Source organism: Neovison vison, chromosome 4 (assembly GCF_020171115.1).
Source record: "Neovison vison isolate M4711 chromosome 4, ASM_NN_V1, whole genome shotgun sequence".
NCBI lineage: Eukaryota > Metazoa > Chordata > Mammalia > Carnivora > Mustelidae > Neogale > Neogale vison.
Window position 1 is genome coordinate 207,351,253 of NC_058094.1, and position 26,658 is coordinate 207,377,910.

General features: G+C 43.8%; 2 protein-coding genes across 2 annotated transcripts in view; one reads left to right on the forward strand and one right to left on the reverse strand.

Annotated features, from left to right (window-relative positions):
• PAX4 (paired box 4) overlaps window positions 1-11,671 on the reverse strand; it is a 37,156-nt gene extending 25,485 nt beyond the window's left edge. Inside the window, exons 1-2 of the mRNA XM_044247023.1 lie at window positions 11,596-11,671; window positions 5,645-5,707 (exon numbers count right to left, since the gene is read on the reverse strand). Of these exons, the coding sequence (XP_044102958.1) occupies window positions 5,645-5,707; window positions 11,596-11,671 (139 nt within the window). The remainder of the gene's footprint in view (window positions 1-5,644; window positions 5,708-11,595) is intronic.
• Window positions 11,672-11,801: 130 nt separating this feature from the next.
• Window positions 11,802-26,658, forward strand: part of SND1 (staphylococcal nuclease and tudor domain containing 1) — a 415,583-nt gene continuing 400,726 nt past the window's right edge. The window contains exon 1 of the mRNA XM_044246515.1: window positions 11,802-12,087. Within this exon, the coding sequence (XP_044102450.1) occupies window positions 12,010-12,087 (78 nt within the window). The 5' untranslated portion in view covers window positions 11,802-12,009. The remainder of the gene's footprint in view (window positions 12,088-26,658) is intronic.

A 26,658-nucleotide genomic window follows, 5' to 3' on the forward strand; every position in this document is an offset into this window, starting at 1 on the left:
TCTTTCTTAAATGTTTTGACTCTCAGTACCTGAAAAGAAAGAATTAGTTACATTTGCCCTCTTTTTTTCAAGCATATATTTTTCTTTACAGTGATTGCAGTGTCCTATCAAACTCTCACTGAATTACTATCCAATACTATTCCTTTAGATTATATATGAACTGTTTAAAAAGATTTTCATTTATTTATTTATTTGACAGAGAACACAAGTAGGCAGACAGGCAGACAGAGAGAGAGGAGGAAGCAGGCTACCCGCTGAGCAGAGAGCCTGATGTGGGGCTGGATCCCAGGACCCTGGGATCATGACCTGAACTGAAGGCAGAGGCTTTAACCCACTGAGCCACCCAGGCACCCCTATATATAGACTTTTTATAAGAAAGAGCCACACTTCTGCATGTTTTTCAAAACTCTCCTAAAAACATCACCCGTTATCTTACCCACTGATTACTCTTTAGGTAAGAGTGATGTAATAAAAACCTTCCAGAATTCAACGTCAAGAGAAAAGTTTGTCTCTTCCCATAAGATAGTGCACTTCCTTTAATCAGACAGGGAGACGTATATAACCTTAATGTGTCTTTTTTATTTTTGCCTTGGTTGCAAATACCTCTAATCCAAATTTAAAGTTCAGGCATCATAATCATCCCATCCTATTTTTCTGATACTAAAAGGGAAGCTCCCAGAAGGCAGAGAGTTTTTCCATTTTGTTTCTTGTTGGAGGGACAGAGCTCCAGACAGAGGAAAACTGCTCAAAAGCCTTGTATTGAGAAAGATGCTTAAAAAAAAAAAAAGAAAAAAAGGCGTGTATACATCACAGAACTCGATGGTCGTTTAGCCTGTCTGAATTGCAGCATAAAGCAACATCCTATCCTCTGAAGTACTCATAAAAGAGCAAACTCTATTAGCTGCTCTCTGCTGAGCAACAATTCTAATTTTAGAATTATCTTGCCTTTTCATAAAATCATATCATATTGGAATTTATGCCACTCTCGAATACGTGAAACAAAGACTTGGGTAATGAGAAAACAGAGGTGATTTTCTGACATCAGAGTGTGTCTGTGGCATTTATGTGGAATGTGGCTGAAGTAGGATGTACTTTTACGTGAAATAGCTGTCCTTTGAGTGAATTAAGCTGGAGGAGATCCAGAAAAGGGCACCTGATAAAAATGCCCATTCATGGGGTACCTGGGTGGCTCAGTGGGTTAAAGCCTCTGCCTTCGGCTCGGCTCATGATCCCAGGGTCCTGGGATTGAGCCCCACCTCAGGCTCTCTGCTCAGCAGGGACCCTGCTTCCTCCTCTCTCTCTGCCTGCTTCTCTGCCTGCTTGTGATCTCTGTCTGTCAAATAAATAAGTAAAATCTTTTTTAAAAAAAATGCCCATTCGTCCTGGAGTTCACCTTGAGCAGACCCCGACCATGAGTCCCTTCAAGCTGCCACCTGAACCCTGTCCTCTTGCCCCAGCCCCACCCCTGCTCTTTCACCCCCAGCAGATGTCAAGCCTGCCTGGACTCTGGTCGCTTAATGCTGGCAGCTCCAACCCCGCACATTCCAGCTACCCTGTCTTTGTTCCCCAAGCCCAGGGCCCAGTCCGCTACTCCTCTTCTTGGCCCCACATTCCCCACCATCACCTCTCATCCTGATCCTAACCTCTTGCCATTCTTCCTCTTGATCGCTTGGGCTCCTCTACGCTAACAGCTGACCCCGGCTGTCCTGGTGGGGACATGCCAACCCGCTCGAGAGTCCTGGCTGGGTTTGGATCAGCTGCTGGCTATTCCAGGCCACAGAATCTCCAGAAAGGGCCTCATCTTTAGTCCTGGGGTCATGGCTCCCACAGGGACTCATCCTTTGTTTTGACTCCTAAGTTCTCCTAACTTTGTGTGCAAGATTGAGAATGTTCAAAGTGACCATCTCATCGTCCTTCTCTTCCACAAAATATCTTTGCATCATTCCATGATCCGTCTCCCTTTGCTCTTGACTCTAAAGGACAGGTCTGTTGGAGTCCCTGCTGATGGCTAGAAGAGCTGCAACCAGCCTGGGCCCTTGGACTATGTGAGTGGGCTGTTTTGTGAGAGAGGGTTATACCTCTGTGTTACTCAAGTCACCAAACAATTGTGAGTTCTTCTGTTTCTGCAACTGGTCTACCCTAAGACAAGGGGCAAACAGAAGTTAATGCATATGTGGTGGGCAGGGCTCCAGAAGAGGTGGGGACACAGGCAATTGGGGCAGGACTTAAATAAAATGCACACCTCAGGGGCACCTGGTGGCTCAGTGGGTTAAGCTTCTGCCTTTGGCTCAGGTCATGATCTCAGGGTCCTGGGATCGAGCCCTGCATGGGGCTCTCTGCTCAGTGGGGAGCCTGTTTCCCCTTCTCTCTCTGCCTGCCTCTCTGCCTATTTGTGATCTCCCTCTCTCTGTCAAAATAAATGAATAAAATCTTAAAAAAAATTCACACCTCAGATGAACTATCTTGTGTCTAGAGCTGTCCAAAGATGACAACCCCCACTATAATCCCGGCTTCTGCCTGAAATACCCAGACATTCTCAGTTTCAATTTCCAGAAAACACGAAAAAATATGTGATGGAAATTAGAGACGAAAAGAGAAAAGTACATCAGTCATCTCAGTCATTCAAACAAACTGACTACTTTAGTTTTATTCAAAACACACTTACCGAGTGCTTATCCTTTACAAGGCAGTGCGGGGCCTACAGGGAGCACAAAAACCAACAAGACTCATAGGAGCCTGTTACAAGCTCCCAGGCCAGCTCAACTGTTGCACAAATAACTCTGACACAGGAAGAGTATAGCGCAGAAATCGGGGAAGGTGGAACCCACGGGGCCTGGGATACAGAGGAGGCGGAAGTCACTTCTATTTACAGGTGTCTCAGAAGATTTTGTAGGAAAAGCAGTAACTGCACCAAATAGAAGGGCAATCTGAGTGGAGGGAATTGGGCCCTGGGTACAATCAGACTGAGGTTTCTGGTACAGTAAGAGCTGCTGGGGCCACAGTGAGCCACACAGGGCAATGCAACACGTGCTTCTGGCCTGCAGTAGACGGAAGGCTTTTCCACAGGCAGAGAAGGCAGAGCAGTGGAGGGAGTCCACGATCCCTCCACTCCACAGAGGCAGGGCCTTTCGTAGAGGAGGTGATAGGGAGGGCTAAAGTCCAGAGACAATACAGATGAAACACAGGCTTACTGCTTTGGGCTTTTTTAGTCTAGAAAGAAGGAGGGGATGGTATTTTTCCTTTGAGAAAGGGAATGGGGCTTAGAAATAGGCCAGAGCTCCAGGAAGGGCTGACCAGGGCCAGAGGCAAAGAAGATGCCCAGTGCTCAGGCCGCCCCAGCACCCATGCCAGAATCCTTCTCCTTTGGCAACCGAAAAGCCTTCTCAACCTTCCCTGCAGCAGGGGAAGGCCTAGGTCAGGGATTTCTGGGAAGGCTTTTGCTTTCCTGATAAAAATGGGCAGATATTTCTCGTACTGGTCTCTTTCCTCTTTCTTGCCTTTTTCTTACAGTTTCTGGAGCTGAAGCAGGTATTTTGCAACCACAAGGGAAAAGCTAGGAGGATTACAGAGATGCCCACCCTGAAATGGTTAACCTTATGAACAAACGCCTCCAACCTCTTGATCTGTGAAAGAAAAATATATACTTAGCCTGTGGGTCATGTAGTTTGCTATTCCTTGCTCAAACGTTTCTAACTCTCAAGTTTGCTAGCCAGCGACTTCAGGATTGCAGGGATAGAGAAAAAGGAATCCTTCTGTTCCGTCCTAGCTTGATCGTCTCAGTTTGCAGAGAGGGGACTGCGATTCAGAGCAACAGGCTATCTTGTGATAAAGAAGGCACACTGGCTGGAGCTGTCCTTATGTCTTTTTTCTTAGAGGTTCAATTATGGCAGGGAGGGTCCAAGGTGACAAAACATGATGGTGATTAAAATGATGGCTGTAGCTGGAGAAAAATCAATATACAATTATCTAAGGCTATTGAGAACCTAGAGGCACTGATGAACAGCATTTGGGAGAATGGAATTAAGGTTGATCTAACCCTCAAATGACAACAGGACAGGGTATAAAGTCCATTCATTAACTAAAAGTTTTGAAACCATTGCCCAAATAATCATATAGTTACATAAATGCACATGCATTTATGCATTATAAATCCTTTATGTTGACGTACTATGTAGAGAGGGCAATTGGGAAGAATACATTATCTTTCTTAGGTTGATAGGAATTTTGTTCCAAGGTTCATAAGGTTTAAGAAACAATGTCTAAGTCTCAAGCACAGGATAAATTGTTTCTTTTCTTTCTTTCCGCCCCCCCCCAAGAGGATTTAAGTTCTTCTTTTAATGTTATATACTTATTTGTTGCTTCTTAAGTTTTTTTTTTTAATGATGCCTTATGTTGCCATGCATTTTAATCAGTTTTGGAATACATGAGGAATATAGAAAGCACTTAATTTAAAACTTACGTAGAAAATGATGTTATCAGATATACAAGTTTAATCAAGATTCAAGTTTAATGACCTAGACCGGTGCTGTGTAATACGTTAATCACTAGCCTCATGGGGTGGTTTAAACTTAAATTAATTAAAATTAAGTAACATGAAAAATTCAGTCCCTCAGTTGCACTAGCCAAATTTTAAGGGCTCATCGGCCACAGGTAGCTGGTGGCAATTGTGTTGGGCAGAGCATACGTGGAGGAGTCCATCGTCACTGAAAGTTCTTCTGACCAGGGCTGATCCTGACAACTTGGGTTTGTGAGGCTTTTCTTTTAAGTAAATGTACAGTGAAACTTTGTATTAGTCAGTGTGAATGGCCATTACAACATACTACATAGGGACTGGCTTAAAAAACACAAATGTGTTCTCAGAGCCCTGGACGTTAGAAGTCCAAGATCAAGTTGTCAGGGAGCTTCTGCTGAGAACTCTCTTGCTGGCTTGCGGATGGTCATCTTCTCAATGTGTCCTCACGTGGCCTTTCCTCTGTGCATCTGCAGGGAGAAAGAGAGAAAGAGATCTGGTCTCTTCCTCTTCTTTAAGGATCCAACCCTGTGAGGGGACGGTCTTACTCTTACATTTAACTTTCATTTTTTCCACAAAGGCACTGTCTCCAAATACAGTCACTCTGGGGGTTTGGGTTTCAACATATGAATCTGGGGAAGACACAATTCAGTCCACAACAGACTCAAAAAAGGAGGAGGAGAAAAAGGAAAAGAAAGAGGAAAAGTAGGTCAGGGCCAGATGGTAAGGACCTCGTGTCCTACTCGGTGGAGTTGAAACCATCTTGAAACAGAAAGTGAGCCACTGCAGTGTTGAGGAGGGATTCTGTGTGACGAGATTTGCAGTTTAGAAAGAACACCAGGTTATCGGTGTTGGGGGGATGGGTTGAAATTGGAGGTGGGTCAAGCAGAACGGAGGCTGGAGCTACTCTAGCGGTGAGTTTTCTTCCCAAAGGAAGCTTAGTAGAGAGTTGAAAACTCTTCCTTTGTCCAGTCTCTAGATCCTACATGTGCTGGTCTCCAGTGAGGAGGGCCTGTCTGGCCATCTTAGAAGCAGGCTAGTCAAATAGTTATGAGCAGACTATGGTCAGAAAGTTCTGGGCTCAAATTTTGACCCCATCCCTTATTAGCTCTTGACCTAGAGTTGCCTGCTTACCTCTTGTAAGCATTACTGTCCTTTGTAGAAAGAGGTTGATTATATCCATTTCATAGGGCTGGTCTACGGATTAAATCATGTAATGCAGAAAAAGCAGAAAAAGCTCTCTCTCAAATAAAGAAATAGTCTTGGGGCGCCTGGATGGCTCAGTGAGTTAAAGCCTCTGCCTTTGGCTTGGGTCATGATCCCGGGGTCCTGGGATCGAGCCCCACATCGGGCTCTCTGCTTAGCAGGGAGCCTGCTTCCTCCCCCCTCTCTCTCTCTCTCTCTGCCTGCCTCTCTGCCTACTTGTGTTCTCTGTCTGTCAAACAAATAAATAAAATCTTAAAAAAAAAAGAAATAGTCTTAAAAATAAAGAAAAATTTCTCTCAAAGGAGTACAGGAAGCAAGGTATTTTGTTTGTTTGTTTAAATGAATCTTGTCCATCTCTAGAGTGTGTGTGTGTTCTCCACCACACAGAAGGAGTCACCTTTAAGGATCTGAAGTCTCTCTTTCTCTCTCTTTTTTTGTAAGCAGCTCCACTTATTTGAGTAAATAGCTTATAAATAAATCATTGGTAAATATTACAAAATTAAATACATTTTCAAAATCTTGCCATTATACATAAAAGTCACAAACATAGATCCTTTAAAAAATAAAATATATTCAGGGCACCCTTGATATAAAACACCTGAGCTCTGTCTGAGGACCACTTAGAGACATCTTACAGCAGGTGTGTTTTCTGTGCAGGGGTGGGAGTGAGGGCTGCTGGAGGGAAAGAAATGTGTACTCTGGCTTTTTACCCCATCCACACGCATCTGAATTTTGATCCTTCTCCAAGGAGCTGCTTTATAACTGAGAGACAGCTTAGGCACTTCTAGGCCTGGCTCCAAGCAAGGGATTGGGGTGTACAATTAGGACCAGGAGCTAGAGTTCTTATTACATTCCACTGACAGAAACCAGCAAAGCGATCTCCTCCAGGTTTCCAAACCAGCAAACCCTCCTGTATTAGCCTTCTTGAGAGGAAGTGAGGCTTTCTCACCTCTATACCCGCTCAGCGCTCAGTTCACCACTCTGGTCTGATGCTGCCTGGGCACAGAAGTGACCCAAATCTACTTCAAAGGAAGATCAAAGTCTCTTTCTTTCCTATAAAAACAAATTGATCATGACCTTTAGAGTCACAAGAACTGGTGTCAAATCCTTTGTCGGCCACTTATTAGCTCTGTGACCCCTAACAAACATCCTACATGAGTGTCTAGCTCCTTATAGGTAAAATGTGTATGCTAATGCTTTTCTCCCATTCATTTATTAACCAATCTTGACTGACCAGCTATCTGTACCAGACATTGGGCTGGGAATTCCACTGTAAATAAATCAGACTGAGTCTCATGGCATTTTAAAGGGCAAAGAGACAGTTATGTTCCAATCTGACAATGCCTTGATAGACCAAAAATAGGAGGAAAAAAGAAGTAAACCTGTCATTCTTCTCAATGCCTTTCAGGGGAGGCACTGTGATTTCTAAGTGGGAAATTAAAGGATGGAGAGGTGGTAGCCCTGTGAAGTGAGTGGGGGTGGAGAGGAGGACAGAGGGGTGGAAAGAGTGATGAGGCACACACAAAAGTATGCAAAAATGCCTGAAGGCAAAGGAGGGCTTCCTAGAGAGAACAAAACCAAGTTCACTTGGCTTGTGTAGCTGTTTGACAGTGGTACTATGAGAGGAGATCTGGTGTGAAGAAATCATAGGAGGGAAATGAGGAGAAGAGAAAGTGGCATAAGAAAAGTCACTTTGGGGCTCCTGGGTGGCTCAATTGGTTAAGGTCTGACTCTTTGATTTTGGCTTGGGTTATGATTTCAGGGTTGTGGGGTCCAGCCAGGAATCAAGCTCTGCATCAAGGCTGTATTGGGCTCTGTGCTCAGCAAGGAGTTTGCTTCTCTCCCTTGTACATGTGTGCTCCCTCTCTCTCAAATTAAAACAAAACAAAACAAAACAAAAAAACCTTAAAAAAATGTCACCTTGGCTGCAGCAGGAAGAATGAATGGGGTGTGGGTAAGGAAGACTACTGTTGGGGAGCTCTATTATAAGCCTGTCTAGCAGTCCAAATAAAAAATATGTCAATATGCCAAGTTTAAGCAATAGATTTTTAATAATAACCATGAAGCATTTAACACATAGATGATTCAGACAGTGTTCTGTATTTAACATATACTAATTCATGTAACCCTCAAGACCAGAACAACTCTAGGAGGTAGGTTCTATTATCATCTTTATTTTACAGAAGATGCAGCCATCAAATAGAGACACTATATAACTTGGTGGTCTGTTTCCAGGGCACGTGTGATTGATTATGCCCCTGTGGATCTAACAGATTTCAGAGATTGACTAAGAAGTGGGAAAGTGATGATCTCCAGATTTCTGGTTTGCAACTGGGTAACTTTTGGTGTCATTATTTGGGTTGTGATGCATACTAGGGAAGAGTGGGTTTGGGAGGAAAGATACTGAGTTCCTTGTGAGACATGTTGAATTTCAACTCCCAAGATGACAGCCATGGGCAGATATCCAGAGTATTGCTGAACACAGGATTTGGAGCTCAAGAGAGATTTTAACAGGAGTTATATGCCTATATTTGGGAATCTTTAGCATGCAGTCAGGGGAGTGGTGAAGATGTCTTAGGAAGAATGTTTCCAATTAGAAAGGAAGATGCCTTGAGAAGAAGCCACAGGAACATCCATATTAAGAGTAAGCAAAAGAGGAGTCATTCACAACAGAGATAAGGAGGAACAGCTAGATAGATGGGAAGAATACGAGGAATATGGGAAGGAAAAATGCATTTCAAGGAACAAATATTGTCAAATTTTATAGAGGGCTCAGGGAAGTGAGGTGTGAAAATTATTCACTGAATGTAGTGAGTAGGTTAGTATTGACCTTCAAGAGAACAGTTTCAGTAAATTAATAAGAGCAATAGAGTGCAGTGTGCTGATGATTGAATGCAGGTGAAGATGAGGAAGGCAACAAACATAAAAAATTTCACCAAGAGGGTTTGCCTGTGGGGTGAGGGGAGAAGATCTACTAAAAGAGGGATGTGGAATAAAGGAAAGATTTATTCATTTTCACTATGGAAGAACTTTGAGAATATTTAAATGCTAACAAGAAGAGTCCAGGATTACCTGAGAAGCTATAAAAACAGGAGAGGGAATTATCTATGAGGAGAGTCCTTGGGGCACCTGGCTGGCTCAGTCGGTGGAGCTTATGAACCTTGATCCTGGGGTTGTGAGTTCAAGGCCTGCTCTGGGTGAGGCGATGACTTAAATGAAAAAAAGAGAGAGAAAGAGAGAGTCCTTGACAAGGTGAAGAGGGTAGAACCAGAACGTAGATGGAGGGGTAGAACTAAGCAGTAGGAGGATATTTTTTCTTTGTAGCAAGGGAGAAGATGAGGAATGAGAAGGAAGGTAAATTTTCAGATGTGGTGTGGGAAATGAAGGGCGTTCTTGATGCTTTAATGATCTCTCCCAGGTAGAAGGCTTATCACTATATGAGAGTGTAGGAGCCAGTGGAATTGGCGTTAAAAGGAAAAGAGGTTTAAAACAGACTGGTTTTATTTTACTATATGCCAATGGAAGACAACAGGGATGAGGATACTGAGAGGAGGGGGCAAAAATGACAGAGGCTAACCAAGGATCCAGGAGAAAGCAGAAGGGAACTGATTACGAACATACAGAGGTTAAGGGACTTTGAATTCTATGTAAAGCTAAAGAATGGCCAGTGATCCTGCCTCCTGGTATTTATGCCCTTGTGTAAGCCTCTCCCCTTGAGGGTGGGCCCAACGGAGAGACTTTTCTAATGAAAATCATATAGCCAAAGTGATGGGATGTTACTTCTGAGATTAGTTTCAGAAGGACTTGTTTGCTTGTCCTCTCTTGCTCTCTCATTTGTCCTCTCTGACAGAAGCCATCTACCATGTGAGTTGGCCCATGCAGAGACCCACTAGCAAGGAACGGAGGCCTTCAGTCCAAGCTCCTGAGGAACTGAATCCTGCCAATGATGACATGAGTAAGCTTGGAAGCAGATCCTCCCAGTCAGATAACAGACCTTCATGACACCACAGCTGCCACGGATGCCTTGATGGTAGCCTTGTGAGAGATCTTGAGGTAAAGGCACTCAGCTAAGCCATACAGATTTACATTAATTCTCCTCATCTGTAAAATAGGGATAACTATTGTATGTATTTAATATTTTTACTGAGGATGGAATGAAATCCTGGCATGCAACAGTTAACCCGTACAGTCCACATCAACATTTGGCTAGCATTAACTAAACACCTACTATATGCCAGTGCCTGGCACAAACTGTGAGATAATAAATGCTCATTGCTTAATACTTAAATTTTGGGGTAAATTATTCTGCAGCAATAGATAACTCTACAAGGTATAAAAGAAGTAACTAAATGAGAAGAGAGAAAGGTCAGTGATTATGATCAGAGAATGGAGGATCTGGAGTTTACAATTTCAGCTATGGAACCATCGCCATACTTCATCTGTACTGAAGAGGGTGGCTAAACTGGCACAGAGGTCAAGTTTACTGAAGATGAGGTCAAAGAGCTCAGATTCCAGGGTATTGGGCAAGCCAGGTTCATAAATGTTTAAGTTCTTCAGGGTCACTGGGTGGAGAAGTTCTCACCAGATATTGATTTCAAACAATGACAAGGTGGCAGTTGAGGCAGAGAAGACAACCACTTTAATGAGATAGTGGTATAAATCAGGTGGAACGAACCTTCACAAAGTTGTTTTAAGAGAGTGGCAAATTAATGGGATGCAAGGGACAGCATTAAGGACCTAGGCAGATGCTGATCCCCGAAACTTGACCCTGGAATTTGCAAAGTGTGGAAGCATAGACAGCCTCTTCTCAAAAGAGCTACAGGGGAAGTGGTGTCTGTAGCCTAGAGCCAGATTTGAAGATCAAGTGGTTTAAAGGAAAGGTTCTTGGCTCCACATAGTGGGCACAGGACAAGTATTAGCTGTCTCCAAACATTCATTTAAACATTTGTATGCCCGGGACGCCTGGGTGGCTCAGTTGGTTAAGCAGCTGCCTTCGGCTCAGGTCATGATCCCAGCGTCCTGGGATCGAGTCCCACATGGGGCTCCTTGCTCCGCAGGGAGCCTGCTTCTCCCTCTGACTCGGCCTTCCACTCTGTCTGCCTGTGCTCGCTCTCTCTCCCTCTCTCTCTGACAAATAAATAAATAAAATCTTAAAACAAAAAACAAAAAACATTTGTATGCCCTTGCTCTGCATGGCTTCCCCAATCTCTTTATCTCAAAGAGACTACGGCCGGGTAAGGGCTGGGATGCGGTGGTTGGGGGGAGGCGTGGCTCATCACGAGCGGTCTAGGGACTCTTCCGGGAACAGGGAGCGTCGGTACCAAGGCTTTCCTCCACTTCATCGGTGACTAGGAAGAGCCTCCAAACGAGGGTCATTCTCCCGCGTGCAGAAGACACACCACCCCCTAAGAGACATTTCTCCCACCAGCGAACAAGAGCCTTACAAGTGCGAGACACCGGCGACACAAATACGAGCGAGACACACACACTCCCGAAGACAAGGAGGGGGGCCGGCCGCGTTGCCGCTCAGAGCCAACAACCGTGGATTTCACGATGCTCAGACTTTTCCAAGTTCTCCCCACACTTTTAGCGGAGGTAAAATGTCGGAACTAGGTGTGCAGCCGGTACGGAGATCCCTTCAGGTCTTGGCCTTCATGGCTCCGTATTCCCCAATCCGCACTCCCCGATCCGGGTGCGCCCTTCAGGAAAGCCGCAGTCCACGTGGGCTCCCCGGTGGCCCGCGGGGCGGAGCGCAGTAGGCGGGGCCAGAACGGAGGGCGAGGCTGGCCCCGCCCTCGGGGCTCCCAAGGCCCCCCGCGCCCCGCGGCCAGATGCTGACGTGTCCTTTCCTTCCCACTACACCTCCCGACACTACCTACTACGGCTGCCCCGGAAGTCCCGCCCCATACTTAGCCCGTCACTGCAAATCAGCTCTTTCAGCGCTTCCTGGAGCATATCTCCCCTTATTTGACTAAAGGGCGGGGCTCCGCGAGCAGGGTGCCTATTGGTTTGAGGTCCGGCGGGCTCTAGGCGCTAATTGGCTGGAGGGCGGTGGCGCTCTGGCACGCTTGCGCGGCGAGTAGAACGTGTGGCGGCGGCGGAGAACGCGTCTCCTCTTTCGCTCCCAGTCCCGCTGCTGCTCTCGTGAGCGCCCGGCGAGTCCGTGCCGTCCATTGCCCGAAACCCGTCGCTTGCCAGCTCACTGCAGCGGCGGCCTCCCACCAACACCGACACCCACACTGACAGCTCCAAGCCGGCCTACCGTCTTATTTGCTGTCTTTCCTTCTCCACACATGGCCTCCTCCGCGCAGAGCGGCGGCACCTCCGGGGGACCCGCGGTCCCCACCGTGCAGCGGGGCATCGTCAAGATGGTGAGAGCGGGGCCCGGGACACTGACCCCACCAACCGCCTCCGGGCGGGTTTTGGCGCTGGCTCCTCTTCCCCTTCCGCCAGTCTGCATGGTCTCCCAGATCCCCTTTCCTCTCTTTCCTTACTTTTCTCTCATTCTTGGAATTCCTTTCCTAGACGGTATCCAACACGGAATCCCCTTGGTACTTTGCTTCCCGGACACCCTGGCACCAGGGGTCGCAGTGATTTCCGTGGTCGCGGCACTCAGGTCTGCTGTTTACCAGGACAGATCGGTGACTTGATTGATTAACGGAGATCATAAGTTTGTATCTGCCTTCCCATCCCCCCGTTCTTCTGTCCATTTTGACATCTGCTGAGCGGTGTGCAGCTTTTCGAGATCCTGACATCCGCAGTTCCCTGAAACTAAGCGCATTTGGCCATCTTGAAGCTTTTCAGTTTCCACTGACGCTCACTTACTTACTACCAAGTTTTCTCCCTCTTTGGTCGTCATATTCCTTTTCTCTCCACCTCTTCTGTTAAGTGTGTAGTCCTGTAAGCTCTTACTATTTGTTCTCTTCTCCTTTTGGCCCTTAAGTAGTAGGCCAGTAGGAATTTTAGCGATCGTTATTGTTTCCTCACCCCTTAAACATAAGGAGACTGGTTTGAAGAGGGCAGTGACTTGTCTAAGGTCATCACGTGGTGGCTTGGAACGGGGCCAGGACCGGTGCCCAAGTGTTCCGATTCCCAGTCCACGGCCCCAACACTAGATTCTGCCTGATTTTATATCCCCTCACTCCCTACATTCTTGAATTTTGAATTTAAAACCCTGCCAGACTAATTTTTTAAAAATTTACCCTCTGGCTCAATGGTAGTTTTGTAGTATAAATTCTCTTTATCCCTTGTCACCTCTGTTCTCCCCTGAACCCTCCCAGATCTTGGAACTTGACATTTCTTGGTTGTTAACAGATTTTTCTGTTAACAGGAACATGTCCTTTCCTTCCCACTACACCTAATAGACTTTGGGACATTTCAGACCTCAATACTAACTTTCTTCTGGAACAGCAAATATCCTTTAATGACATTTTCTCTCAAAGTTCCACAGTTTTTTTTTTGCAGTTGCAGGAAGTTTAAAACACATTCTGTTTTCTTGGCTCATTGTCTGTCAGGGTGAAAATGTTCTTTAGCTTGTGTGTGTGTGTAAATTTTTGAGATTTTTTTTTTTCTCCAGCCTAATTCTCATGTATTCATTTCTTAAGTAATATTCTCACCAGGTGAGATTCCCAGGGTTTTCAGTATTGCTTTTTCCTTTATGTGTAAATGGAAAGTCAGAATTTATTAGAAGCTGAGGGAGAAGGGAATTTCCAAGGTCCACATATTTTTGCCTCTTTGAATCTTGATCTGTCCCATGAGTAGCTTCTTTTACGTTAGTTTTTTCATTTGCACTAATCTTTCCCTTCACCATAAGTGCACAGCATCGCTTGTTGGTAGGCTGATGGGATTGGCAGCATTGAGTGGATCTTTCTGAATTTTTTCCTTCACTAAGGCTTGAATTTTTCTTAAAGGTCCCCCTCATTTGTGGGGTAGGAGTGGAATGAGGCTGGATATATTTTTGCTTATATTAATGCTAAAGGCTTCCAGGGCATCTGGATTCTATGAGGTGGCCGTGCCCACAGATTACCCCCATGGATACTCAATATCAACAGTCACTTATTTATTAAGGGTCGGGTTTTGTGTTGTGTATTTTGTTTGTATTCACTCATTTATAACACCTAACAAGTAGATAGTTTTATTGGTTACAGTTTACAGATGTGTAATCTAAGGTTTAGAAAGAAAAGTTCACCCAAGGACAGGCACGTACACTGGCAGTAAGAGCCAGAGCTGGGGCTTGAACCCAGGTCTATCTGCCACAGCATGTGCTCTTGGACATCATGCTATGCTGCTTCTGCCTCCAGGGCATGACTTTAGTAGAGGGTGGGGCCAGTGATGCGTGACCACAAAATTGCAGGAAAGTGAAGCTGACTGTAATCAAGTTGAGGAAAGATTAGATGTTACTCCTTGTCTTATCCTGGAGCTGTTATTGCGGTGAGTGACTTCATTTGGTGCTTATGGTCATTATGTGCATAGGAGTGTGGTGTTGAAGACACATTTGAATCTGGGAGGAAGCTTTTAAAATTCAGCCCTTGTGGGGCACCAGGTTAGGGGGGTGCTCAGTCAGTTAAGCATCTGCCTTTGGCTCAGGTCGTGATTCTAGGGTCCTGGGCTTGAGCCCCGCATCCAGCTCACTACTTGTTGGGAACCTACCTTTCTCACTACTCCCTCTGCCTCTTCCCCAGCTTGTGCTCTCTCTCTCTCAAATAAATTAAAATTTTAAACACACACACACACTCTCACAAGAAAATTCAGCCACCAAAAAGTCTATTCTGCTATTCTTTTCTGTGACCAAATTGCAGGGATAGGTGGGTGAGTTGGAGGTAGGGGTGAGGGGAGGGAAGCCAGGTGAACTGCAGGGCAACAGGCAGATCTGTGCCAGGAGCAGAAGCCTTGTTTGGAATGAAAAATCGACCACTGGCAAATTGCTCTGTGTGAAGCTCTTCTGCTAAGCGAAGTTGTATTTTCCTGGAGAGTAATCATTTCCAGTGGTTCTAGGAACTGCTTCGTAAGAACTGTACAAATGAAAATGGAGTTCTGTGACAGGAAACTGTGAAGGAAATAGTCTTGTGAATTGGAAAATAGTTACTGCCTTTAGGGAGAGGGGTAGCACCTGGAACACTGACTAATCAGCCTTGTGCTTTTCAGGGGAGCCCTCCATAATTGTCTGGACTCAGGCTGAGCTGCCAATCTGAAACGGTATAGGGATGAGCTCTGCTGCAGTGAAGAGGAATCGTCCTTCCTCTTTTTGGGGGGCAAAAAGAGGAAGGAAGGTGCAAGTTTCTTCTAGTCTCTACCGTCTAATTCTAGTAAGTCCTGTGTTCTTTTTAAGATGAAAGAACTTTTTAAGAACTTTTTAAGAAGAAAGAACTCAGAAGTCAAGTTGCAAGGTGCCTGGGTGGTTCAGTTGGTTAAGCAACTGCCTTCCTCTCAGGTCACGATCCTGGTGTCCCAGGATCAAGTCCTGCATCAGGCTCCCAGCTCCACAGGGGGTCTGCTTCTCCCTCTGACCTTCTTCCCCTCATGCTCTCTTACTCTCACTTTCTTCTCAAATAAATAAAATCTTAAAAAAAAAAAAAAAGAAATCAAGTTGTAAAAAGCCTTTGCATTTGGCCAGTTTAAAAAAAAATGATGGTGACGATAGAGACTGTGTCTGCTTTTGAGAGTGGGAGCAAAGGGACAGAAACAGAGTTGGTTCTGGAATGTGTTTAAGGAGGAAGTGGGCAGTAAGTTGACACAAGCATTTTGGAGCTGTTCTGTTACTGCAAAGGCAGTGAGGATGATGGAAAAACTGAAGGTGGATTTATATTTCCTGAGTTGGGATGAGACTGGCAAGTGTGTGGGCAGAGAAAATATAACCTGGAAAAGTGAATGTCCCCGTCAAATCAGATACTATTTTCTCAAAACCCTGAAAGATTCTAACTCTGGATTTTTTTTGAATAATTTGCTAGACTTTCTCTAGCTGCAATAGATTATTATCAGCACATGTTAAATAGATGTGACTGCGAGAAGTCTTGGGGTACTTGGTGTAGAATTTGGTCGCTCCACTTAGCCCCTACTTAGAGATGGCTCTTTTACACACCTGATTCACTTTCTGCTTTGGGGCTTGAGCCCTTTTCTCTGTCTTTTCACTCTAACGTTCCCATTCTAACTCCGTGTGTTTGCGTGTCTTCTCAAGCAGGAGTCACATGGGTTGCTTTTAGGACAGCAGAATGAATCTGCCACAGTTCTTGAATCTTTTGTGCTTATCAGAAGCAGCATATCTTACCCTGCTTATGGTGTGAAAGGCCAAAGGAAGGCCAATGCCAAATCTCCGTTCATTTTCACCCTGCTCCATTTACTTGCCTAAAGAAGAAAGGAATCGCTCTGCCAGTCTTTGGTTTTAGGCTAAGAACCATGATTCTCGCTGGGTGACTAAGGCAGAGGGGCATCAAAAGGAGGAGATGGCCACAGTTTCCTCCTTCACCAGGAATTGTGCTGCCAGGTTGTTCTAAAGTGGAATGTAGACTTCCTGGTGAGTAGCTTAGTGGAAATTTTTCCAGTATGCAGCTTGTAGGAAATGATACCTGTAATTTACATTATTATAGCTAGCTGTTTCTTAGCTTTCTGAACTAAGAAGTATGTGTCTTTCCAGAGTGTAGTGGAGACAAAGAGTAGTAGTCCATTGATCTGCTCCTTCCTACATGCACTGAGCTCATGCAGACTGAAAGAAAAAAAAAAAAAAACAACTTTCCTAACCTACTTAAGTACTCTTACTCTACTACTCAGGTACAAGGTGGCTGAATAACAGTATTTTAGTAGAGCCATTTGCAAAGAACTAGGTAGAATAGGATGGAAGGCTTTTCCCTGTAGTCTTAAAATTGCCCACTTCTCAGCAGGTGAGCATGTAGCTTTCAGTCAAGATTGTAAGTAAAGGAGCACTAAGTTTCTACTGTATCTTAAATGTTTTCTGTCATTTTTTTCCTGTATGAAAAGAAAGCATCCAGGTGACTCTAGTCATGCTAACAGTGGCTGCTGCCATGTGCTAATGATACAGAATGATGAGCAGTCGTACTTCCTTTCTTTCTTGAATAAATTTTATTGATCATCTGCTGTGTCAAGCTTTGTGTGGGTATTGGAGAAACAGTGGTAAAAAGTAGGTCAGATTCCTGCCCCTCTGATTTATAGAGGAGACAGACAATAAAAAGGTAAACAAGAAATAAGCATGATATTATAAGAGCGTGATTTCTGGGGAACGAGACAGAGTGACTGGGAGCAAGGGTAGGGATGGCTCCCATAGAGAAGGTGTTCAGGAAAGGCTTCTCTTAGCATTTGTGCTGAGATCTGACGGACAGCGGAGAACCAGCCATAAGGGAAGTGTGTTCTTGGTAGAGGGAACAGCAAGTGCAAAAGCTGTAGGGTTCCCACTAATGTTTATCTTCAGTGTTTTTATAGCTCTTTAATTCCTTCAATTTATGCAGAACATAAATGGTATGGCTTGAGCCTGAGCTGCTGTTATGTGTGTTGGGGTGATAGATGGCAGAAAGGCAGTAGAGGTGGTTGCTCTCCTGCCTGGTATGCTGGTGAGATCGATAGCTGACATTAACTCAGTGTAAACAGAGAGAAACTGATTAAAAAAAAAAAATACTTGCTCTTGGTCATATTCATGTTCCTTACAGGGCCAAGACTAAGGTTTTTTGACTTCCTGTCAGCCAGTTCTGTGTATTCCTAAGGTTACCACCTTTCAGTGGAGGGTACTTAGCTGAAAAGATTAATGCCAGGAGCAGGCTCAATTGGAGTCAAATAGCATGTAGAATTTGTTGTTGTTTATAGTTTTGTTAGCGTTTTATTACTACATGGAAATCTGCTGCTCTGGCCTCTGGCAACACTTTTAACATAGCAAGCTTTAGTGACAGTCATGGTGAAAAGCAAAGTAGCATGCTTCCTAGCTCAAACTGATGGTCAGGAGGGAACTAGCTCATGCATAATGTGGCTTATTACCACGAGGGGAGTCTCCTGAGGCTGGGTAGTGATCAGTACTGGTATAATAAGTGAGCAAATGATTTCATGGGGTCTGTGCCTCACTTCACTTGGAGAGTGATATTTGGGAAATGAGTTGAAGGTTCTAAGGCCTATTGTGTATTCACTGGTGTGGACTAGCTGTCCAGCTGACAGGTGTGGTTCTAGGAGAGGGTGCAGTAGATATCCTTTGGAATCTGGTCTTTGGATTTATTTTATTTTGTTTCTTCAAGGAATAGCATAGCTAAGTATTGTAGGAAATTCATTGCCTTTTCCGGGACAAGGCATGAAGTAAAGAGATTCAACTCTTTAGGGGCTTATGTGGTTTTTCTTCCTATTTCTTGTTGGGAAATGGAGAGATACCCGGTTTCTGTTGCTAACTCCTCTTCTGGGAGACTGACATATGCATTTTGTTTTTACAGTAGAAATTGATGCAGAATCACAGGTTGTGAACATTTGATGCAGATGGAGTGTTGTGGGATTTCACTTAACTTTCAGTGAGACTCAATATGATAAACTAAGTTTTTCACACTTAGCTCTAATGTTTAGGGAAAAACAGTGGTTTCAGTTGACATTTTTTTGAAAATTAGGAAGTAAAACAACTTCATAGATAAAATCTAATGAAAATGTAAGTGATGCCTCTGGATATCCTTTTTCAGATGTTCAGTCTATGATATAAACTGGGCTTGGCACATTTTCTCTTTATTTGCTTATGATGAGTGATTAAGGCACCATCTCCCCTCCTATTCCTTAACACATTTTGACGTGCTTTAGCTTCTATATGGAGTAGTCTTCTTGGGATGATCTTGTAACACCACCCTCTTGTGTAAGAGGAGGAAGTGAAAAGATGGGAGAATCTGTGCCTAAAGTTAATAAACCTAATTTATTAATATTATCTTTGGGAAGCAGCTTGGCAGAGAAGAGAGATTGGCCTAGGATTCAGGGGAAACAGTTCTAGCCCAGGAGGTGCTATTCTCCACATGGGTGATGTGGGGTAAGAGATTTCACTTCTCAGAGTCTTTCTTTCTTACATGAAGTGGTAAACTCAGTCTCTAAACTTCTAACAGTCCCCAAAGGCTGTGATTGTATAAGAAACCTTATATTGCAAGATGAATCAAAACTGAGAAATCTACCGTATGGCAGGCTTCACTTTGAATTGCTGCTTATCCCGCAATGAAACATGTTTTCTGTTCCCGTTGCCTGTTTTTGTTTTTGTTTTTGTTTTTTCCTGAGACAGTAGATGAAATGTGAAATGTGGTTTTTGTACTGTAGAAGATGAGGGGGTTAGAATTTGAATTAGACTATGTGACTGGGTAGCGGAGTGAGTTAGAGGTGGTGGATAGAATGAGCCAGGGGGTTCCTGACCTCAGTAGTGATAGCAGGATAGACTTGTGGGAGTACTTGTTTGGGACCCAGAGGAACATGCGAGCAGTGGCTTTTATTTACCATCTCACCTCTGCTTCAAAACAGCCTGACCGTCTCCTGGGGCTTCAGAAGGATGGGGCTGAGGAGGGCATTCTGGAAACCCATAGCTGATGGAGATAGTGTTTACCCTGGTCCTGCTCTTACGTGGAGGAATCTGGGGGCACTTGATAGGGTTCTGAGCTCTGCTTTTCACAGTTCAAGGCTAAAGCTTCTTCCTTTAGGTCATCCTAATTGTCTTTTGCAGATCTTTTCTACTTCATTTAACGGGCAAGTGTAGGAATCATCATAATCTATTTTTGGTAGTTCCTCACATGGTTTCTTTTCTTTTGAGCTGATTTTTTAATTGTTAAGCTTTCTTAATTCCTTTCTGGGAGTAGATTTAGAGAGAAACAGCCCGGTGATTTCCTGACCAGATCCTTACTTCAGGACCACCTGGAAGCCTTTCAGAGGCATTGAATTAGAATCTCTGTGGGTATGGCCTGGGAATCTGTATTTTTTAAAAAAGCCTCTCCTAGGTGATTTCGAGTCAATTTTGGATCAATTCAGGGATTGGCATTTGAGACCCACTGGTCTTGTTTAACTTCCTTTCTCTATGTAGTTGAAGGGGCAGGACACAAATGACAAGAAGAATTTTATGAGGGGAGGATACTAGTCTCTTTCTTTTTAGTGTTCATTTTGATGGCCCCCCAGACACTTTGCATTGCTTTTAATCTGTAGCTCAGTGTTGGGCTCACATCTTCAGGGGTCCATTTACAGTGATCTGAGATCCTGTTCTTCGGTCACAACTGATAGCTGAGAAGTTGTTTTACATGCCTGATTTCAGGCCATATGCTCATTTTAACACTCATCTGCCACTTTTCCTTCTATTTGCATCGATTCCCAAGATCTTCCTATAATTTGGTGCCAATAACTTGGCACATTATTACCACGGAAGTCTTTAGTGTCATCTACAAACATGAAAATTCTGTGCTGCTCAGTTTCGCTTTTGTTGTCCTTGGGAGCCACACACTTGGGCCTTCTGGTTTGTTTCTATCCTATTTTATAAGCCCCATTCTTAACAATATCAGTAAAACCCTGAATGACCTCTTTGATGGTCTTCATCTTTACTTTTTATTCCACTAGTTTGTCTAATATGGAAATAAAATTTTCTCATAATTCTTAAGTCTTCAAAATCCTTTTGATTAAGGGTCATGTCTGCAGTTTCCTTGGTGACTTATCCTCATTTTGATCAACAGTTATCTAGTTCATCCCTAAATTCCTTCAAAAAGTTAGGTGAATGCCTACTAGCTTTAATAATTTAATAATGACCAATATTTAAGTTTTGGGTTTAATACCTGCTCATAGGATTTCAAATAGTATAGAAGTATATAAAATTAAATACAAAAGCCTCTCTCCTCTGGCCTTATCACTCAGTTTTCTAACATTCATTCTCATTCCCCTAAGGAAATGTGTTTCCAAACTTTTCATGAAGAAATATACATTCTCCCTCTTTTCTTTAAGAAATAGAAATGGGGTCATAATATATGTGTCCTGCAACTTTTTAAAAAATTGTCATGGCTGGCTGTGTCATAATTATAGATCCTACCTCATTCTTTAATGGTTGAAGAGTATTCCATCATTTGGGTGTATTTATTTACCCATTTATTTGTTGATACCTGTTTTTGGTTTTTCATGATTCTAAACACTGCTGGCTGAGTGTTCTTTTTTACATCTTTGTATTCTTGTGTTGGCATTTCCGTAGGATGCAATGCTGGTATCTTTTAATATCACTTAATGTTTTTGGTGGTTGTAGAGTGGTTTTACTTACACCGCACCTGTTTATTTCTTACAGATAACATCGTAAGTAAAATTGGGGCAAATACAGCTTCACATCTCATTACTCATTAATCATTGCACAGTTGGTAGTGTTCTGTTTCTCCAGCGTATCCTTGAAAACCACTCTATCTCTTCATTGGAGGGCAGGGCCTAACCACATGGGGATCACTAAATAACTACTTTTTAATTGTTTGAAGACCCTAAGGTGTTTAAAGGTCCTGGTATTTAAAGGAGAGTAGATTCTTTAGCTTCAGCTGCCTTCTCTGGGTTCTAGAGAGTTCCATGACTAAGGAAGTGTGCAGCTTTCCAGCTACAGATGACAGAAGGAGCAAGGTCATGTGTGAGGTTTGACTTTTTTCTGTGGACTAGCACATAGCTTTTCTTCTTTTTTCTTTTTCTTCTTGGATAAGAAGGTGGGGATGGGAGGTGGTAAGCATGACCACATCCTTTGTGGGGAAACCCTGCTATTTTTAGAATTGTTTGGAGAGACTGGACCAGGGTGGTCAGTGTTGGTAGCTTTTCAGTCATTTGTTGATCCCAGCCTTGGTGTAATGGCTTTCCTTATGTTTCCTGGGCTCTGGATGTGTGCGTACCCCTACCATGGTTTTAGTACTGGAATACCGCCTCTACTTCTATTTAGTTTGAAAATCTTTTGGGCAATCAGCTATTTTAAAAGTTGAAATATATATATTTTTAAAAGAATTTATTTGCAAGAGAGAGTACACACACACGTGCACAAGCAAGGGGAGGGGCAGAGGGAGAAGGAGAAGTGGGCTCCCGGCTGAGCAGGGAGCCCAATGCAGGGGTCCATCCCAGGACCCTGGGATCATGACCAGAGCGGAAGGCAGACCCTTAACCAACTGAGCTACCCAGGCACCCCTGAAATACTATTTTTAAAGCAAACTTAATTTGGAGTGCCTGGGTGGTTCACTGTTAAGTGTCTACCTTATAGTTCAGGTCATAATCTCTGGTTCCTGAAATTGAGACCCCCTTTGGGCTTCATGCTCAGTGGGGATTCTGCTTTTGTTTCTTTCTCTCTCAAATAAATAAAATCTTAAAAAAAAATAAACTTAATTTCACTGTTGGAAATGGAAAAGCCTTGTTACTTGCCATAACTAGAAAGTACCTTAAATAATGCACAGTGAAGGGGCTTCTGGGTGGCTCAGTCGGTTAAGCAGCTGCCTTCGGCTCAGGTCACGATCCCAGGGTACTGGGATCAAGGCCCGTGTTGGAGTCCCTGCTTAATGGAGAGCCTGCTTCTCCTTCTCTCTGCCTGCTGCTCTGCCTACTTGTGCTCTCTCTGCGTCAAATTTAAAAAAAAAAACAAAAACACAATGAAAACAAAATATTACTAAATTCTAGCTAGGTCTCATGTCTCCTGGAGGGCTCTGAAGAAAGTTTAACAAGTGATGTGTGTGCTTAAGTCTTCCTGCCACCAAACTGGAACTTTCTTCATTTAATAGGAATCATTGGAAGAGAATCGGAAAGGGGACAGTTCTTATGTATAAATATTAAATGCTGATACATACAGGGTTCATTTGCTCCTTAAAGCAGTTTTTGTTTTTGTTTAAACAAGCTCTCACATTGGGGAAACAGGCGTAACTTGTGTCTTGGGGCAGAACTGAACTGATTTCTGGAGTGTCTGTGGTTCAGGTCATTAGCTTCACTGACAACTCGCCATATAACTATGGGCAGGTAATTTTACCCCGTTATGTTCCAGCTTTGCCTGTAAATGGGTGTAATAAGAGCACGTTGTTCATGGGGCTGTGGCTGATTAAATGAGAATGCGTGGAAAATGTTTGGTGCAGTGTCCAGCGCATGTAGCATTCAGCAACCATTAGCTGGTCTTAGTCCAGCAGTTTTTGTATCAATCCTCAAGTCAGATGGGGATGAACATGGAACTGGCTGAGCAAAATGAGAGGGATAAAGAAAGGCACCTGGCAGGTCTTGTGATGTTTAACTTGTTTGATTTAAAGGACTGGTTTTAGTTTTGAGACAATATTCTTAAATCTTTTGCCTTTGCTGAAATAGCCTTTATTTTATAAATAATGTGATGACAGTTTTAATATCCTTGGCAAAAATAAAAACTAGATAACAGGTTAGCCCCTCATTGGCGGGGGGAAGGGGGAATCTTACTTGTCTATGAAATTTAAAAGTCTGGGGTGCCTGGTGGCTCAGTGGGTTACAGCCTCTGCCTTCGGCTCAGGTCATGATCTCAGGGTCCTGGGATCGATCCCCACATTGGGCTGTCTGCTCAGTAGGGAGCCTGCTTCCCCCTCTCTCCCTCTCTCTCCCTGCCTCTCTGCCTCCTTGTGATCTCTGTCTGTCAAATAAATAAAATCTTAAAAATTAAAAAAGGAAGAAATTTAAAAGTCTGGGAACCCCTGGCACAGCAGAAAGGTGTGCACCTGGCATATGTGTAACTCTTCTGAACTTCAGAGGTATTTCCCAATATTAGGAAAGATTAAACAAATTTAGGTAATGTATGAGAGACTTCAGTTGTATGTGTGAATACTAGCTGTTCAGTGGCACAGGAGTGGCTAGTTAGGCAGAAACTCAAGTGAGAAAAGTTCTGACTCCCTTTGGTTCCCTGCCTCCATTCTTCCAGGAGCCCTCTATCCTCTGGCACTTGAGGACCAGCCTGCTTTCCATCCCCCTCCTCCAGTACCCTTATCACTGCTGTCTCAGCTCCACCCCTAAAATCCACATCAAAACTTAAAGTTGATACGGTGACATATTTAGAACAGTCTTTTCACTACAATGTAAACCATTTTTTAAAAGATTTTATTTATTTGAGTGAGAGCGAACGTGAGGGAGAGGTGGAAGCAGACTCTTTACTGAGCAGGGAGCCTGATGTGGGGCTCAGGACCTCAGACCTCCAGGACCCCGGGATCATGACCAGAGCCAAAGGCAGTCATTTAACCAACTGAGCTACCCAGGTGCCCCTGAAACAAACATCTTTTTAAAGATTTTATTTATTTATTTTAGAGAGTGTACATGTGAGTGAGGGGGGTGTCAGAGGGAGAGGGAAGGAATCTCAAGCCGACTCCATGCTGAATCTGGAGTGGACTCGGGACTCGATCTTACAGCTCTGAGATCATTACCGGAGTGGAAACCAAGAGTAAGATGTTAATTGACCTAGGTGCCCCTAAATATTTTCTATTTCCTTATCCTTCAGGGAGACTAAGTAATCCAAATTTATTTATTTATTTGTTTGTTTGTTTTGTTCTCTGGGCTGGTTCCCTAAAACCTCAGTTTGCCAGGGAAGGACATAAATTAGTTCTTGGCAAGTAACAGCTGCTTACCTGGTCTTGGTACCTTTGTAAGAACAGGGCAGTTTACAGCCCAGTCTGCCTTGGGCTGTTGCTCTTCACACCCATTATCTTGACATCATTATCAATAACAACCCTTTTCACTTCAAACTGTCCTGATTGCAGGGGTAAAATGATTGTTTACTGTACTTTGTAAAAACAGTTAAATCTGGGAGAGTGTGGGGTGACAAAGCTCGCAGAGACCACTATAAACAGAAGGTAGATGTTTCTGTAAATCTAGCAACTGGAATGGCCTGACAGGAGAATCACATAGCTAAGAAAGCCTTTAATGGAGAGAAGGCAGCCTAGGCATGAGACCCCAGGCCGTGTACTTGGTTGTGGGTAAAGCTTTGGGCTGATGAAATTTTAGTTGTCAGTCTCATTAAAATGTTGCTATTAAATAGAGGCAGGTAGCTTTGTTTTGTGATGGAAAGGGGAACTTGGGAATTTAAATACTGATGGTTTTCTTGGAGAATGGATGGGTTGGAAAATCAGATGTGATATTTTCAGATCCGTTTGTTTTAACAACCTTTTCTGGGGAGGTGGTGAAAGTGACAGGTCTTGACAGAGGCAGAGGAAGAAAATGGGTGATCTAAAAGTCAGGAGAGATGGGTAAGTACAGGTGGGAATACTCAGATAGTCTTGGACGCAGCTGTGAGCAATCTGGTTGCACTGTGCAGGGTTAAGGCAGCTTGCCTAAAGTGACTGTTGTTGGAATTTTGTAGTAGAGAAAGGAACAAGAGGCCAGGCTTCTCAGGTTTTGTTTCTGGTCTTTGGGATGCGAGGTTAGTGAACTTTTAAACTTGATGAATTCTGTTCCAGGAGAGGGAAAATTTGTTGTTTTATAGCCTTTAATACCAGGGACATTTTTATTTTTGTCAGCAACCCAAAACTGCGTTATTATGCCAAGTGTAATTTACCTGCTCACCTAACAGGACGCTCTCAGGCCCTCATGAAAAGTGATGCATTCTTTCCCTACCTCCCTTTCCTTCTGTGCGGAAGGTAGACTCTGGAGTGCCCGGGTCCTGGAATCCTGCTGAGATGTATTATTCTGTGTGCAGTAATTGCTTGTGTTATTACTCTTGGCAGGTGAGCCCTTTCACAGCCCAGAGGCCAGGAGGCTGCCTCTATTACTTAAAAGCCGAGTTATCTTGTTAAACTCCTCTCTTGTGAGATCTTTAGAATCTCTTGAGACCTCCTGCAGGCTCTCTGTGGGGCACAGGCCCAGCTCCTGGGTAGGCCTGCCCTGCTCCAGTGTCGCCCTGCCTCACTGTTAGTCATCGCGATTCCAGCTCTGGAGGACTAACTTTCCGTTACATAGCAAGACAGCAGAGGGCTGATAGCTGGAAAAGCTTGGTTTCCATTTAATTCTTAAGTGTTCCTGTTATCAGTGCTCTTAATGAAAGTACCTCTTTTCACTCTTGTGTCAAAGAAAATGTGTTTCTTTGATTATCAACGGGAGAAGCTGAAAGCCAGTGTAGGGAGAAGCAGCCGTTTGGGGTTTAGATTATCTGAGGAACTTAGAAAATTGGTTTTTGAAAGTGGTTGTTGGCACAATGCGGAGTAAAGATGCTCCATGAATCTGAGCTGCCCATAAACTTGGATTTGAAATTTTTGTGCTTTATTTTAAAGAAAAGTGTTCATTTTGTAATTCATTAGAGAGTGTACTCCCTCTGCCCCCCATCTCCGAAAAGGAGAGGAGAATCAGAGCTGGACTTCTTGGTTAGCATAGGATATGTAGAATGTTATGGATGATTTTATTTATATGCGGATAGTTATATTTATATGTGGAAGAACAGAGGGAGGAGAAACAGACTCCCCACTGAGCAGGGACCCCCCCCCCCCAATACAGGGCTCAGTCCCAGGACCCCGGGATCACGACTGGGGCCGAAGGCAGAGGCTTAATGGACTGAGCCACCCAGGCACGCCTGGATGTTTTTAATAAAATGGAGGAGCAGTGTTTTCTGGGCAGTACCTGCAGTTAAGATGACACGGGGAATTCCAGATAGGCCAGTTAGCCTTCTGTTCAGTTTCTTGAGGAGGTTTGCAAATCTGTGTGCATCTCAGTGGAGACTGGAGAGACTGGGGCACCAGCAGGTGGTGGGAGAGGAATGACCACTTGTCTTGTGTTCTCAAGCTGTGTTAGATGAGTGGAGACTTCAGTTTTTACTCCCCTACGATAGTTTTCCTGGGATTTTAATGGTAAGAAGGATCCTGGGATGGTACATTAATTTAGCCATAAAGGACTCTGAAATGTTTATGGTAGATTTGTGATTTGTACTTTATTTTGACATCTAAAATTGAGCATTAACGTTTCAAATAGTAAAAGTTTCCAAACAAATCTGGAAGATAAAAAGGGAAAAAAGTAATGCTTTTCATGGGTAGCCTAGAAATTCA